At 40.0% G+C, this 13,586-nt stretch overlaps 1 protein-coding gene across 1 annotated transcript; it reads left to right on the top strand.

The window, feature by feature from the left end:
• Nucleotides 1-1,450: 1,450 nt before the first annotated feature.
• PRKAB2 (protein kinase AMP-activated non-catalytic subunit beta 2) lies at nt 1,451-13,255 on the top strand. The gene is made up of 8 exons (XM_052637570.1): nt 1,451-1,564; nt 1,828-2,007; nt 5,796-5,962; nt 6,790-6,883; nt 7,098-7,218; nt 10,239-10,372; nt 11,024-11,092; nt 12,994-13,255. Exons 2-8 carry the CDS (start codon nt 1,855-1,857, stop codon nt 13,069-13,071), a joined length of 816 nt encoding a protein of 271 aa, XP_052493530.1. The 5' UTR covers nt 1,451-1,564; nt 1,828-1,854; the 3' UTR covers nt 13,072-13,255.
• Nucleotides 13,256-13,586: the final 331 nt, after the last annotated feature.

The following is a 13,586-nucleotide window of genomic DNA, read 5'->3' on the forward strand; positions in this document are numbered from 1 at the left end:
CCTAAGGGCTGTTGTTGCCCTTTTCTGCCGTAAGTGTTCCTTCTGATGTTTCTGTTGCTTTCTTACTTGAATTTTATTTCTTCTGAGGTTGCTCACTGCAAATACTGTTTCTTAGCCTAGAATAGCTTTCTCCTAATTTTGACAATCAGTCAAGATTTGTCTAAATATTCCCTCTTCCCTGGGTTCCCACTCTGACTGCTAAGTACTCCCCATAACACTTAGTTTTAACCCCCAGCAATTACCATTATTTCCTTAGCTTTCAATTGCAAGTCCTTATTTCTTATTCCTTACAGGAATTCACCTCTCTGGGAAGCTTGTCGAAAAGATGCTACAAAATGAAGACATTTGGCAAACCTGAGACCAGGTGAGGAGGCCGAGAAGAAACCAACACAGCTCCTCCTGGTACGGTGCACAAGAGCCCGGGAAGGGACCCCAAGTATCTTTTGGGAACCATCCTTTCCCCATGGCAGGTCTTTGGGCTCAACCAACCTCTTGATGAAAGTGAAAGAGGAGAGCGAAAAAGTTGGCTTAAAGCTCAACATTCAGAAAACAAAGATTATGGCATCCAGTCCCATCAGTTCATGGCAAACAGATGGAGAAACAGTGGAAACAGTGTCAGACTTTATTTTTGGGGGCTCCAAAATCACTGCATGGTTACTGCAACCATGAAATTAAAAGACGCTTATTCCTTGGAAGGAAAGTTATAACCAACCTAGACAGCATATTAAAAAGCAGAGACATTACTTTGCCAACAAAGGTCCGTCTAGTCAAGGCTATGGTTTTTCCAGTGGATATATGGATGTGAGAGTTGGACTATAAAGAGAGCTGAGCGCAGAATTGATGCTTTTGAACTGTGATGTTGGAGAAGACTCTTGAGAGTCCCTTGGACTGCAAGGAGTTCCAACCAGTCTATTCTAAAGGAGATCAGTCCTGGGTGTTCATTGGAAGGACTGATGTTGAAGCTGAAACTCCAATACTTTGGCCCCCTGATGGGAAGGGAAGAGCTGACTCATTGAAACCAGCCTGATGCTGGGAAAGATTGAAGGCGAGAGGAGAAGGGGACGACAGAGGATGAGATGGTTGGATGGCATCACAGACTCAATGGACATGAGCTTGAGTAAACTCCGGGAGTTGGTGATGGACAGGGAGGCCTGGCGTGTTGCAGTCCATGGGGTTGCAAAGAGTCGGACACGACTGAGCGACTGAACTGAACTGAAATAAACCTAAGATTCCGGCGCAGGCTTGCCAGGGAAGCTGTCCTGGCCCCGCACTCCGCTGACTGCGGCACGGGCGCCCCCGCCTGGCGCTGGAGGCTGCGCGCGGCGGCCCACCACCGAGCCGGCGGCGGCTAGAGAGGCCGGCTGGCCCCGGGCGCCGTCGCGGCGCGCCCGCAGGGAACGCGCGCGGGGCGGGCCCCACGCCACTGATCTTGTAGCCATTTTAGGAGGAAACCCGGCTCGCTAGCCCGGGGCGAGGCTTCAATTTCGATAACTTTATTGGTGGCTTTATCCGCAGAACAGCCATCTCACCATTGATCCCGGGAGGAGGGAGAGCATCGCGGGAGGTGATTGTGGTGGGGGCGCCCCTGGACCGTGAGCGCGGGGGATGCGGGGGAGTTCCCGAAAGGGGGTTTCTTGAGCAGCGGGCCTCTAGAGGGTTTGGGGGTTCCGGGTGTTCTTGGAGGCCAGGGAGGAAGAGGTCCCCCAGGCACGGCTTCCCTGGGGCGGGGATTCCCTCGCCCGGGTCCCCAGACGCAGGGGCGGGGCCGGGGGCTCCCCTGACAAGACTGCCGGGGTGTCCCTTGCCCCATGCTGTTCCCTACGGCAGGTGGCCCCCGACTCGAGCTGCACAGCCATGGGAAACACCAGCGATCGAGTGGCCGGGGAGCGCCACGGCGCCAAGGCTGCGCGCGCCGAGGGCGCCGGCGGCCATGCTCCGGGTAAGGAACATAAGATCATGGTGGGGAGCATCGACGACCCCAGCGTCTTCAGCCTGCCGGACTCCAAGGTGAGCGTCCCCACGCCCCCAGTTGGTGGCGGTCCTGCAGCAGGCTGGGTGTCAGGGCTCCTCCTCCCTCTTGTTTTTTCCTTACCACACTGACCCGAATTAAGGCTTTTGGAATTAAAGGGTTTTTTCTGGGGACGGAGATACTGGGTGGTAATTCTTTTTGCGGTGCTGCCTCAAAATAGGATAGAGGCGGAGTTCTTGTTACTGGACTCCTCTGTTTGCCACATTTTTAGGACGAGGCCAACACCCCCCCCCCCCCGCCCCCTTCCACCCTTGGTTCTCCTGGATGCCTCTTCTAGAGTATTGATGAATTTGTAGGTTGTGAAAAACTTCATACTGTAGGTTACCTGAGTTGCTGACCACAGGCGGCAGTTTCTCACATTTGCCCTAAGGTAGGTAAGTGACTTTTCCCTGAACACTTCTACTTCTTTGTATTAGTCTCATTTTTGCCCTTCTAAGAGATCAGCACTTCAGATCCTCTTCCTCTTTGGCATGACTGTGAGCAGCAACCCCTTGCTTATATGAATACTTTTTCCTAGTCCTGGGGATCAATAAAGGACATTATTTGGTTGACTGCTTAGTTTTCATCTCATACTTTATAGTTATGGCTGAGGTGCTTTTTTTCACGTCCAGCTACTTCTTAAGTGGGAGAGCAAATAAGTTGAGGATTTCTTCACTTCCCGGTAGCTGAAAAGGGACAACCCACAGTTTCCCTGAAGACCTGGGTGTCAGTCTAGGACTTTGAGGAAAGTGGCAACTTGTGTTCACCCTACAGAAAGGATAGATGGAGCTGACAGCAATAAAATTACATCCGAATGTTTCTAATCACTTTTAGAGCTGTCTGCATTAAATACAGTAATTCCACCTGGTAGTCTGACTGGGATGAAGTAGAAAAATGGAGGGATTGATGAGATTGGGGTGTGTTTGACGTTATCACTCATCCCTTGCCACACATCTGAGGTTTTATTTACTCTTGTAAATGTGTGTGTGTGTTAGTCATTCAGTCGTCTCCGACTCTTTGCAACCCCATATCCATGGGATTCTCCAGACAAGAATACTGAAGTGGGTTGCCATTCCCTTTCCAGGGAATTTTCCCGATCCAGGGATTGAACCTGGGTCTTCTGAATTGCAGGCAGATGCCTTACCGTCTGAGCGACCAGGGTAAATAGTAATTTTGCTGGGTTGGTAACACATGAAATGTGGATTCTGTTTATTTTCTTGGATCCCAATTGAAAACATAATCACAAAGAGAAGTGAAGGTGATTTCTTGGGGTTTCTTCTCTGTTCCTTTCTTGCTTCTTCCACTTCAGGACTTCTTCCTCAACTCTTGGGCTATCTCCCCAGCCATCTGAATTTACTTCTTCAAAGCTTTCTCAAGGTGATTGTATTTTGATCCATTTCCTACACTGATGACTCAGGATTTAAGTACTGTGTACTTGTCAAACTGTGGCTGCAGTAATCGGTGTCCTGAATAAAAGCCAGGTTGCTCTATCTGAAATGGAGCCTATTTTGGATCATTCTCTCCCTTACCTCAGTCTTGCCATTTGTGAACTAAGATTGGTTCAAATAATTCCCAAGGTCATTTCTAAATCTAAGATTTTACAGTTGCTCAGTCTGTTCTATTTCTTTCCTCAGTGTTTCACTTAAACAGTTTTCAATTGTAATTCTAGTTGTTTTGCCTCTTTTCCTGATGATTTTGCTGACTATTTAACTTGGAGTAAACAATCTTTCTGCTTGTCAGCTGCACTGATGCCTACCACAGAAATGTCATATCATACGTGGAAGGGCTTTCTTCCAAAGCTAGGCATATTAATAGTTTGTAGATTTCAAATTCTAAAATAATAAAGCCTACAAGTAAATGATAGAAACAGTGGCAGAAGGGCCTATATTGCTTCAGATGCCACCCTTCAGTGGACTAGTTCAGTGGTTTTCAATCCTATTTGCACATTAGACTTACTGGGATTTATTTAAACACTTCATGGAAAATCTGAAACATTTTCCATGTTTCAAAGTCAGGAGAGCAGTGTAATGAATCCTATATAACTGTCATCCAGTTTAAACAATGATCAAATCATGAATGAATTCATATCATCTATACCCCAATCCACTCTACCCCCACCAATTATTTTTAAGCAAATCCCAGACCATCATATCAAATATTACTTTACCTATAAGTATTTTAGGATGTATCTCTAATGATGAGATTTCTTTCTTTATTTTCAACATTAAATTTTAGGATTATTGTCTAGGAAGCTTCTTAAAAATAGATTCCCAGGTTCCTATATCTGAATCAGAATCTGAGGCATATATAATTGTTAGGAATGTAAAATTTTCTATAATTCTAATCCAGACTGTCAAATGAGTTCATTGCTTTGAGAAAATGGAGATCAAGTTTTTCTCTTAAGTCACTTCCTTATATAATGTGAAAGTTCCTTCAGTTCTCTTTGTTTACTAAGGATTATGTTGCCACTAACGTCTCATACTGTAGTTTTGAGGAATATTCAGAGACAGTATGGAAGGTAGACTGCCTCAGCCATTTTGAAAGTAAAGCGCAAATGAATAAACTAGTCTTTTTTTATCCCACATTATTTTATTTGGTATTAATAATATTTTGGCTTGATACCATAAAGACTTATTTACCAAAGTCATTTAAGCCACTCTAAACTGTGGGTCAACAAACTTTTTCTGTAAAGGGCCAGATAGTAAATATTTTAGACTTTGTGGTAGACCATACAGTCTCTGTCACTGATATTCAGTTCTGCCATTGCAGCATGAAAGCAGCTATAGAAAATGAGTAAGTGAATGAGTGTGGCTATTTTGTAATAAAACTTTATTTATAAAAGCCTGGCTCACTGGCCATAGTTTGCCAGTTTCTGTTCTAAAGGATGGTAATGAAAATAAACTTGACTAAGGAGTCAGTTTTCTTCTGCAACCCTACATACCTCATTTGATATGGGAACCACTTTTTTAAAGGAAACTGTGTTTTTGATCCGATGCTTCTTGTAGCTCCACCATTTTCATCCCTACTCCTGAAAATTACTAGTATAAGCCTGGCATAGATGAATAAGTAAGATTTCATAACTATTTCTCATAATTTAGGAAACCAGTGATCTGATTTTTATATATTTAATGTCTTTTTGTAATCTATTAACTACAGAGGAAATTATGAATTATTTAAGAATTTTAGTATCTCTAATTTCTATTACAACTGATAATTGAGATGCTTATATTTACATATGAAAAATACATGGCTCAGGACTTCCTTGGTGGTCCAGTGATTAAAACTCTGTGCTTCCGCTGCAGGGGTGAGGGTTTGAATCCTTGGTTGGGGAACTAAGATCCTGCATGCTGCATGGCACAGCAAAAGAAAAAAAATAAGTGACTAACTTAATTATTTTTTGTAGAACTGTGCTTTATTTTGATATTTTTCTCTTAAGAGATAAGCATATCATGATTGTCTGCCTGTGAGTTAATCTGGTGACAGGAAGTAAGATTTTTTCTTTGTTTGTATTTTAAGGGACATCCCAAGACTCTGAAAGGATGAGTGATTCATGCAGACTCAGAAATTAAGCTCTGATTTGGGCAGACTTTGGGCATAAGCCATTTGACCATTTGGGTCCTAGATGAGTTTCTTTTCTATAGTTTTGTTCAAAATTTGAAGTAGTTGCTCATTTCAAGACTTATTAATCCTTATCAGAAATGTAGCACCCCTCTCTGCCCTAGGGAGGAGAGTGACCTTTTCAGAATTCCAGGGACACAATTTAGGGATGACCTAATCCTTCTTACAGCTCCCTGGGGACAAAGAGTTTGTATCATGGCAGCAGGATTTGGAGGACTCCGTAAAGCCCACACAGCAGGCCCGGCCCACTGTTATCCGCTGGTCTGAAGGAGGCAAGGAGGTCTTCATCTCTGGGTCCTTCAACAATTGGAGCACCAAGATTCCACTGATTAAGAGGTGAAGACAAGTGTCTTGGTTGAGTCTGCTGGGTCCAGGAGTAGAGACCCAATTTCCTTTCTCAGGAGAGAGACTTGGCTGGACTACTCCTCTCCACCTGCTAGGGACTTTCTCTAGAACATTTTTTGTGACCAGTAACTATATCTGTGACATTTTTTTTAACCTTATAGTGAGTCAGAGATGTTTTACAACTTAGAATGTCATTGCCTCAGAGGGACTTCCAACAGTTTTGGAGGTATGTTCTTTAGGATTGTGTTAATAGAAGTCCTTTCTATGCTTGTGGGAAGTCTCCTGTAACTGCCTGAGTCCAGTTGCCCTGACTTCTGCACTAAAACAAAACACGTTGTTAAGTTCTAGGTAGTAATGTTATTTGTTGCTTGCAGAGCAACAATGAGTTATGTAACTGACTATGGCCCTTTGTATATAGGTAATTTTCTAGAAAATGCTCACCAAAATGTGGAAAGAGTACCTTGAGGCACTTCTTATCCTGAACCTACTTGCTATCTTTTTTACACTCCTGAGGGATCTGTTCTGCTGCAGCAAAATAGTTGTACTAAGGTGAAACATTCTGGGGGATTAATATCTTTATTGTTCTTTTTCAGATATTAGTTAAAAATTAAAGTTGTTAGGAGGGATAGCAAATACATGCTCAAGGGGATATAGAAAAGGAGAATGGATTTATAAATTATTTTTCACTCCAGGGGGTGTAATCACTTAGGAATGTGGGAGATCACTGGTATGATACTGTGATTGCCTCATGGTTTTACATTTATCTTCTGTCTTCTAATAAGAATTTAGCCTGTTTAACTTTCTGTTTTCTTCTGTAGCCATAATGACTTTGTTGCCATCCTGGACCTCCCTGAGGGAGAGCACCAGTACAAGTTTTTTGTGGATGGACAGTGGGTTCACGATCCATCAGAGGTAAGACCTTGACCTCCGAGGGTAACCACTGGCTTAACAGTCTCCTTTTAGCTGTTATTCTGCTGGGTGTCAAACATCATTGCTGTCGGATTTCCCTGTTGATAAAAGATGGTGGTGTCAAGTGTAATCCCTTCTAAAAAGAGGAAAGTTGAATGGATGAGATGTATTTGAAATGGGGATTCATGAATTTTTTTTTTCCCATTCACTGTTTCAGCCTGTGGTTACCAGTCAGCTTGGCACAATTAACAATTTGATTCATGTCAAGAAATCTGATTTTGAGGTGTTTGATGCTTTAAAGCTAGATTCAATGGAAAGCTCAGAGACATCTTGTCGAGGTAATTTTGTAGTATTTGCTCTTTCTTGATCTTTCCTTTCTTAAAATGCATGTTTCTTCCCAAGAGTGGTTTTTGCTTTTTTCATTTTCGACTTAGGAATCTTCCAAATTATATGTATGTTTCTCCTATAAACATTTAGGTCATATTCTCTGAGAATGAAATCTGTGTAATGTGTTTGATTTCACAGTAAGTGAAAGTAAATATATTTGATCTACTTTAAATTTACATTGTAACCCAACACACACATCACACAAACCAGTAACATGTCTTGCACTATAATGTTTGCCTTTATTACATGTGAAGCACTTTATTTTCTACTTTATTCTTCTTTTTATAAACAACTAATGTGCTGTGGTCTATAGTGTAAAAAGCTATTTCTAATAATATTTCAGTTTTTTCATTGACCTTTGACAGTATCAACTAGCAGGAGCTACTTATGTCTCCTATGCCTTGTTTAGCTGCCTCAACTTAATCCTGCCAGATTGGTAGCTTAGTTGGCAGTTGTGTATTTAACAGGCCCTACATATATGGCAGTCTTTGGGGAAAAAAGAGTTATAAAAACCTCATATTTCTTTTGTGTATATGTTAGCTGAAATTTTTAAAGTTTTGGGTTAAAAAAAAAAATCCTCAATAAAGGAATAGACCTCTACTCTGTGCTTTTGTTTCTCCCAGTATTTTTTCCAAGGCCTTCATCTCTACTTACCTTGGCTGTAACACCAGAAAAGCGGTTTGCCGTCCACATTCACAGTGACCAGTTTTGTTTCTTTACAGTAAAGACTGTGAGTGTCTAAAGAACTGTGTTCCCTGTAAGCAAACTTCTCCCTTTTGGGTTCAAAACCTGCCTCCGCTACTGACTAGCTTTCCCATTATGTGTAAGTCCTTCAACATCTTTAGTTTTCAAAGTTTCTTATCAGTAAAATCAAAGGCTTAAACTCTCAGTGATTCTCAGCTGAGGAGACACAGTGGCTGAAGTGAGGCATATCAGAATCTCAGGATACAAGGGTAGCTTATGCAGAATAATTTCTAAAGAGAATAATCAGTAGTATAATATTGTCTGCTTAGAAAAATCACAGATATTGTTTTCATTATATAAGGTCAGAAAGTAAGGCTGGACATTGTTATTAACTGGTGGGGTAGAGATTAAAAAGAGATTAAAAAATACCAAGTTAAATGTCGAGGCCACTATGACTAAACTTTTGCATTATATGATTCTAGCAAAGCAACCAGTGAATAATAGACATATAATTATATAGAGAGAAGACTAGCATACTGTTGATATTCTTCTTTCCTTCTTTCACCCAATTTCCTGATTCTCTGCGGTAAGGTTTCGAATACATTTTATTAGGAATCTTGAGTTTTAATCTGCACTCAGTGACCATCTTGCCATGTATGTGACTTTAGCTAAATGACTTGACCATTTTTTTTTAAATGAAAAGAGAAATAACTGTTCTATGTACTTGCCAAGAGTAATTTTGTAGTTCACATGACAAAATAACAGAGTACTTTGAAAAGTGTCAGGTTCTATATGTTTTTAAGATATTGTTTAATTTAACAGTATTTTTGCTACTCGTCTTTTGCCCCACATATAATTGAATTCTGAATTCTTATGTTGAATTGGTTTAAAAATCCTTCTTACTAGGAAATGTAAAAAATATTAAGCAAAAAATTATAGTTCTCCTCATTTTTGTGTATTTCTGTTCTTATCTGTATATACTTTTCCCATTTTTTAAAGATTTAATTTCACATGCCATAAAATTCACTCTTTTAACGTGTACAATTAGATAATTTTTAGTGTATTCACCAAGTTGTGCAACCATTATCACTATCTAATTCCAGACCATTTTAATCACCCCCAAAAGAAACTCCATTCCCATTAGCAGTTACTTCCCATTCCTTGCTTCTCTCTACCTCTGGCATCCCTAAATTATTTTGTATCTCTATGGATTTTCCTATTTTGGACATTTCATATAAAAGGGATTATACACTTTGTGGTCTTTTGTGTGTGGCTTCTTTAACTTAGCATAATGTTTTGAGGGCTCATCCATGTTTTAATATGTTTAATTACTTCCTTCCTTACAACGGAATTAAATACCCTTGTATGGGTGTACCATTTTGTTGATCCATTCATTTAGTTGATGAAACTTGGAGTGTTTCCACTTTTTGTATGTTACAAATGATGATGTTATAAACATTTATGTTCAAATTCTTTTGTGGACATCTGTTTTCATTTCTCTTGGGTATATGCCCAGGAGTATAATTGCCGGTCATATGGTAACTTTGTGCTTAACTTCTGGAGGAACTGCTGGACTGTTTTCCAGAGTGGCTGCACCATTTTGCATTCCAACCAGCAATGGGAATAGTACAAAGGTTCTCGTTTCTCCACATCATTGCCAATAATTATTATTGTCTGTCTTTTTTTATTATAGCCAAATTAATGAGTGTGATGTGATATCTTATGGTTTTAACTTGTATTTCCCTAATGACTACTACATTGTTAGTCATTTTTCCTCATTGTTACAGTCATTGTAACAATGGTATCAATAGTCCTAGAATCTATAACCTTTATTGTTGCTTGGGTGGGAAAAAGAAAAATCTAATATTTTCATGTTGTTTAATAGTTTTTAAGGCATTGTCACATCTGTTGTCTCATTTGATTCCTATAAAGACACTGTGAAATAGGGCAGAAATTGTTGTTTTCATTTTATGAATGAAGAAATTGACTATAGTAGAGAGATTTGTCCCAAGTCATACAGTTGATAAATGGAGTAGCTCTCCCCTGAACCTACAACCTTATCTCCTCCCCTGTCCTCCACATCATGTTGCCATGAAGAACTTCATGGTTTATGTTCAGGATGACCCAGACTTTTTCTTTTACCTTATAGTTGTAGACCCAACAAGTCACAAGTTTATGATTCTTGACTTCTACCATATTTAATATTGCCTGCCATGTATTGACAGTTTTTTCATGCATCTTTACTAGCTGTCCAACTTTCCTTTATATTTGAATAAATATCTTCCAGACCTTTCCAGCTCACCCCCAGGGCCTTATGGTCAAGAAATGTATGTGTTTCGATCAGAGGAGAGATTTAAATCCCCACCCATCCTGCCTCCTCACCTTCTCCAAGTTATTCTTAACAAGGACACTAACATATCTGTGAGTATTCTAAAAATATTGCTGGGGCATCTGAGGGTTACTAGGATCATTTGAGCCAAAGTGTAGTAATCTTAGAGTTTGGGATTATTACAAAGGTCTGTTGAATATGAATCATGTATGTATCAGTAGCATTACAGGTTCCTTTTTCCAGGGCTGTGTTGTGACTTCCAAGTACTGATATAAAAATTCATAGTTTTCTTCTGGTCCTAATGTATCAGCTCAGAGCTGTGGATTGCTAGAAACAGTTTCTAAGACTTTCATTACAACATAAGAAGTATTTATCATTTGGCAATACCCAAAAGAAGCATATTTTTCATATAATTTATATTTTTAGTCAATTCACTTGATTCCCACTAAGATTATTTTTGCCTGTTAACACAAAGCTTCCATCTGTGTTGTGGGTAAGGTCTATTTAAAAGAGGATGAATAGATATCAAAGCTTAGAGTTTCTGCCCTGGACTCAGAATTTTTGTGATTTTCTGTGATGAGAATATATTATTGATGTATATTAGAATAAGTGAATTATTTAAAAGAAATAATACCTTCTAGTTTTGAGTTTTTCAACAGTTCCAAAGATCTTTGAGGAAGAATAAACTGTTTGGTTTAAGATTATACATTTAACCCCATGTAGTCTTTTTTTTTTTTAAACAGTGTGACCCAGCCTTGCTCCCCGAGCCCAATCATGTTATGCTGAACCATCTCTATGCATTGTCCATTAAGGTAAATGGTGGGCCTGCTTCTTCACATAGCTCCCAAAAACAGGAGGGCAAGAGTTGAACACATGTTCTCTAGTGGTTTGCTGAAGCTGGCAGTAATGGTCCAATTATAAGAGAAGAACTTTCTTTTTTTTAACCAAAGGGTGAGTTTGTTTATTCTAAATCTTAGTATTGATATCTAAGTTCTGGCTAGCTGAATTGCCCTGTGATTAAATGGACTTTATTGTTTCTTGGTTTCTTTTTGGGTAGCTATAACCTTTGCACCACCTACTTAATTCAGTGTGAGTTCATAGTAAGTACTAGGATTTCATTTGCAGAAAAAACAAGTTTACTTTCCAGTTCAAAGAATGTTTAAATCTGATATTAAGGCCTCTAGTGTTTAAAAGTGGACATGAGCTGGCTTTAAGGTGCCTGAGTCGTATATACCCCAGTGCTTGCATCTTTCCTATACACTAATTAAAGGAGAAAGGTGACCAGACTTGCCCTCTGCACCGCTAACCCCACCCCCACCCCCACCCGACTGCTCCTCAGCTCTTAGAATGCTTCTTAGTTTCTTAGAATGCTTCTTGATTTCTCTGCTGCTTTAGATTCTGGATTGAAAATATCTGTTCAGTCCTGTAATGTCTTTGTGGTCTGGCTATTGGGATATTTTTTATAGTTCTGTAGTTACCAAACTAAGCTGAGCATCAACAGAATTACTTGGGGGAAGTTTGTGAAGATACAGATTCAGAAGCTCTATCCCCAGGGATTCTGAATAAGTGCATCTAGGATGGACCTCAGTAATTTTTTTAAGTTGCTTATGTTTCTTAGATATGCAGCCAGATTAGGGAAATCACTGATACAGCTGTCTGTAACAGATTACAAGGTACTTATAAACATCTATTATTGAATTTAATTTTCCTAATACGCTTGTAAGATAAGTATTATTTTTAACTCCTGTTTTAGAGATAAAGAAACTAAGGCTCAGAGAAGGTCATATTGCCAGTAAGGACCAGAGAGAGGACTGAGGTCCTGTCCTCCTATCCTCATTCCATGTTCTTTCCTAGAGATTATGGTGCTGGTTTTTCCAAGTAGGTCTTTTTGTCACCTGCTCCTCATTTCTACCAAATTCTTTCTGGAGTTAAATATTTTACCTGCCTTGCCTCTGTCATGTTTAGGCTGTGGTCACAGAATGTCCATCTGGTAAGTATACATTGTGGATGATACCTATCCCTGGTTCTCTCAAGATGGTTTAAGCTGTTCGGAATTGCTTCATTGGATGGAGTGTCTTTCCAAGGAGGATTTTAGGGTCTACTTTGTTCAAGGATAGAAGATGATTCCTGAGTCCCCTCTTGATCAGAGAGAATGGTTTTTAAGTCCAGCCCCAGATACTCAATGGAAATTAGACCTGTTTTGGGGCTTGGAAATGGTTTTTCAAAAGGATCACTGCCGTTTCTTCTCATTGCTTTTAAGACTTCCTTCTAGAAACAGATGTCACAATATTTCTTTTTTTCCATGATAGTTTTAAGCCCAATATTTTGAATTTGAGGTGGAAAAGGAAGTGAGATAGAACACTAATATTTCTTTAGCACCTATTTTCTGTCAGATTCTGTGTCAGATATTTTCATGTAATCATTGGAACCATCTTAATGGTGGGTATTAATCTTTGTAATGATGAGAAAAAAGACTTGGAGATAGAAGTTGGACACAGCTTAGCAACTGAACAACAAAGTAATTACTCAGGGTCACAGAGTGTAACAGTAGGTGTCAGGATCAAAACAAATTGATTTGACTCCCAGACCACCTTTTTTTATAATATCAAAGTAACTCTGTTTAAAGTGAGCAACCGTGAGGGATTAATGGCTGGGAACGGCTGTTTCCATCCTGAACTAGTGAAATAACTGCATGTGTTTATTTCCCTTGCAGGACAGTGTGATGGTCCTTAGTGCAACCCATCGCTACAAGAAGAAGTATGTCACTACTCTTCTGTACAAGCCCATCTGAGGGATCCCTTCCTGCCTCCCAGGATTCAGGAGAAGCATCTCCCTTGCCTTTCTGGAGTGGACCAGTCTTAGCTGGGACTGGAAGGCTGATTTGCTTTGAGGCTAATATGTGTGTTTCAGTGCCTGAGTAGGATGCTCTGCTTTTGCATTTGATTGCAGATGAGAGCTTTATGAGTTTATGGAATTTATTTTAACACTATATATATATATATATATATATATATATATATGAAGGGAAAGTTAATGGAAGCCTGCTAGCTAGATGTATTCTCCCTGCCTATGGGAACTCACCAAGACTATTTGGGAGAGCTTCAGGAAGAGCCATTACAGGAATCTTTTTTCCTAAAGTGAATGAAGAACAAACCTCTCAGGATCCTTGTTGGGTGGAGATTCTATCACTGCTACTACCTTGGCTCTCCAAGGAATGGACTTGTGCCAGACTGCTGCCCTACTTACAGCTGCCTCCTTGCAGGAGCAGCTTTTCTTGCATGGGTTCTCTGTATTCCCAGAGAATGT

The sequence above is a fragment of the Budorcas taxicolor genome, chromosome 3, assembly GCF_023091745.1.
Source record: "Budorcas taxicolor isolate Tak-1 chromosome 3, Takin1.1, whole genome shotgun sequence".
Taxonomy (NCBI): Eukaryota; Metazoa; Chordata; class Mammalia; order Artiodactyla; family Bovidae; genus Budorcas; species Budorcas taxicolor.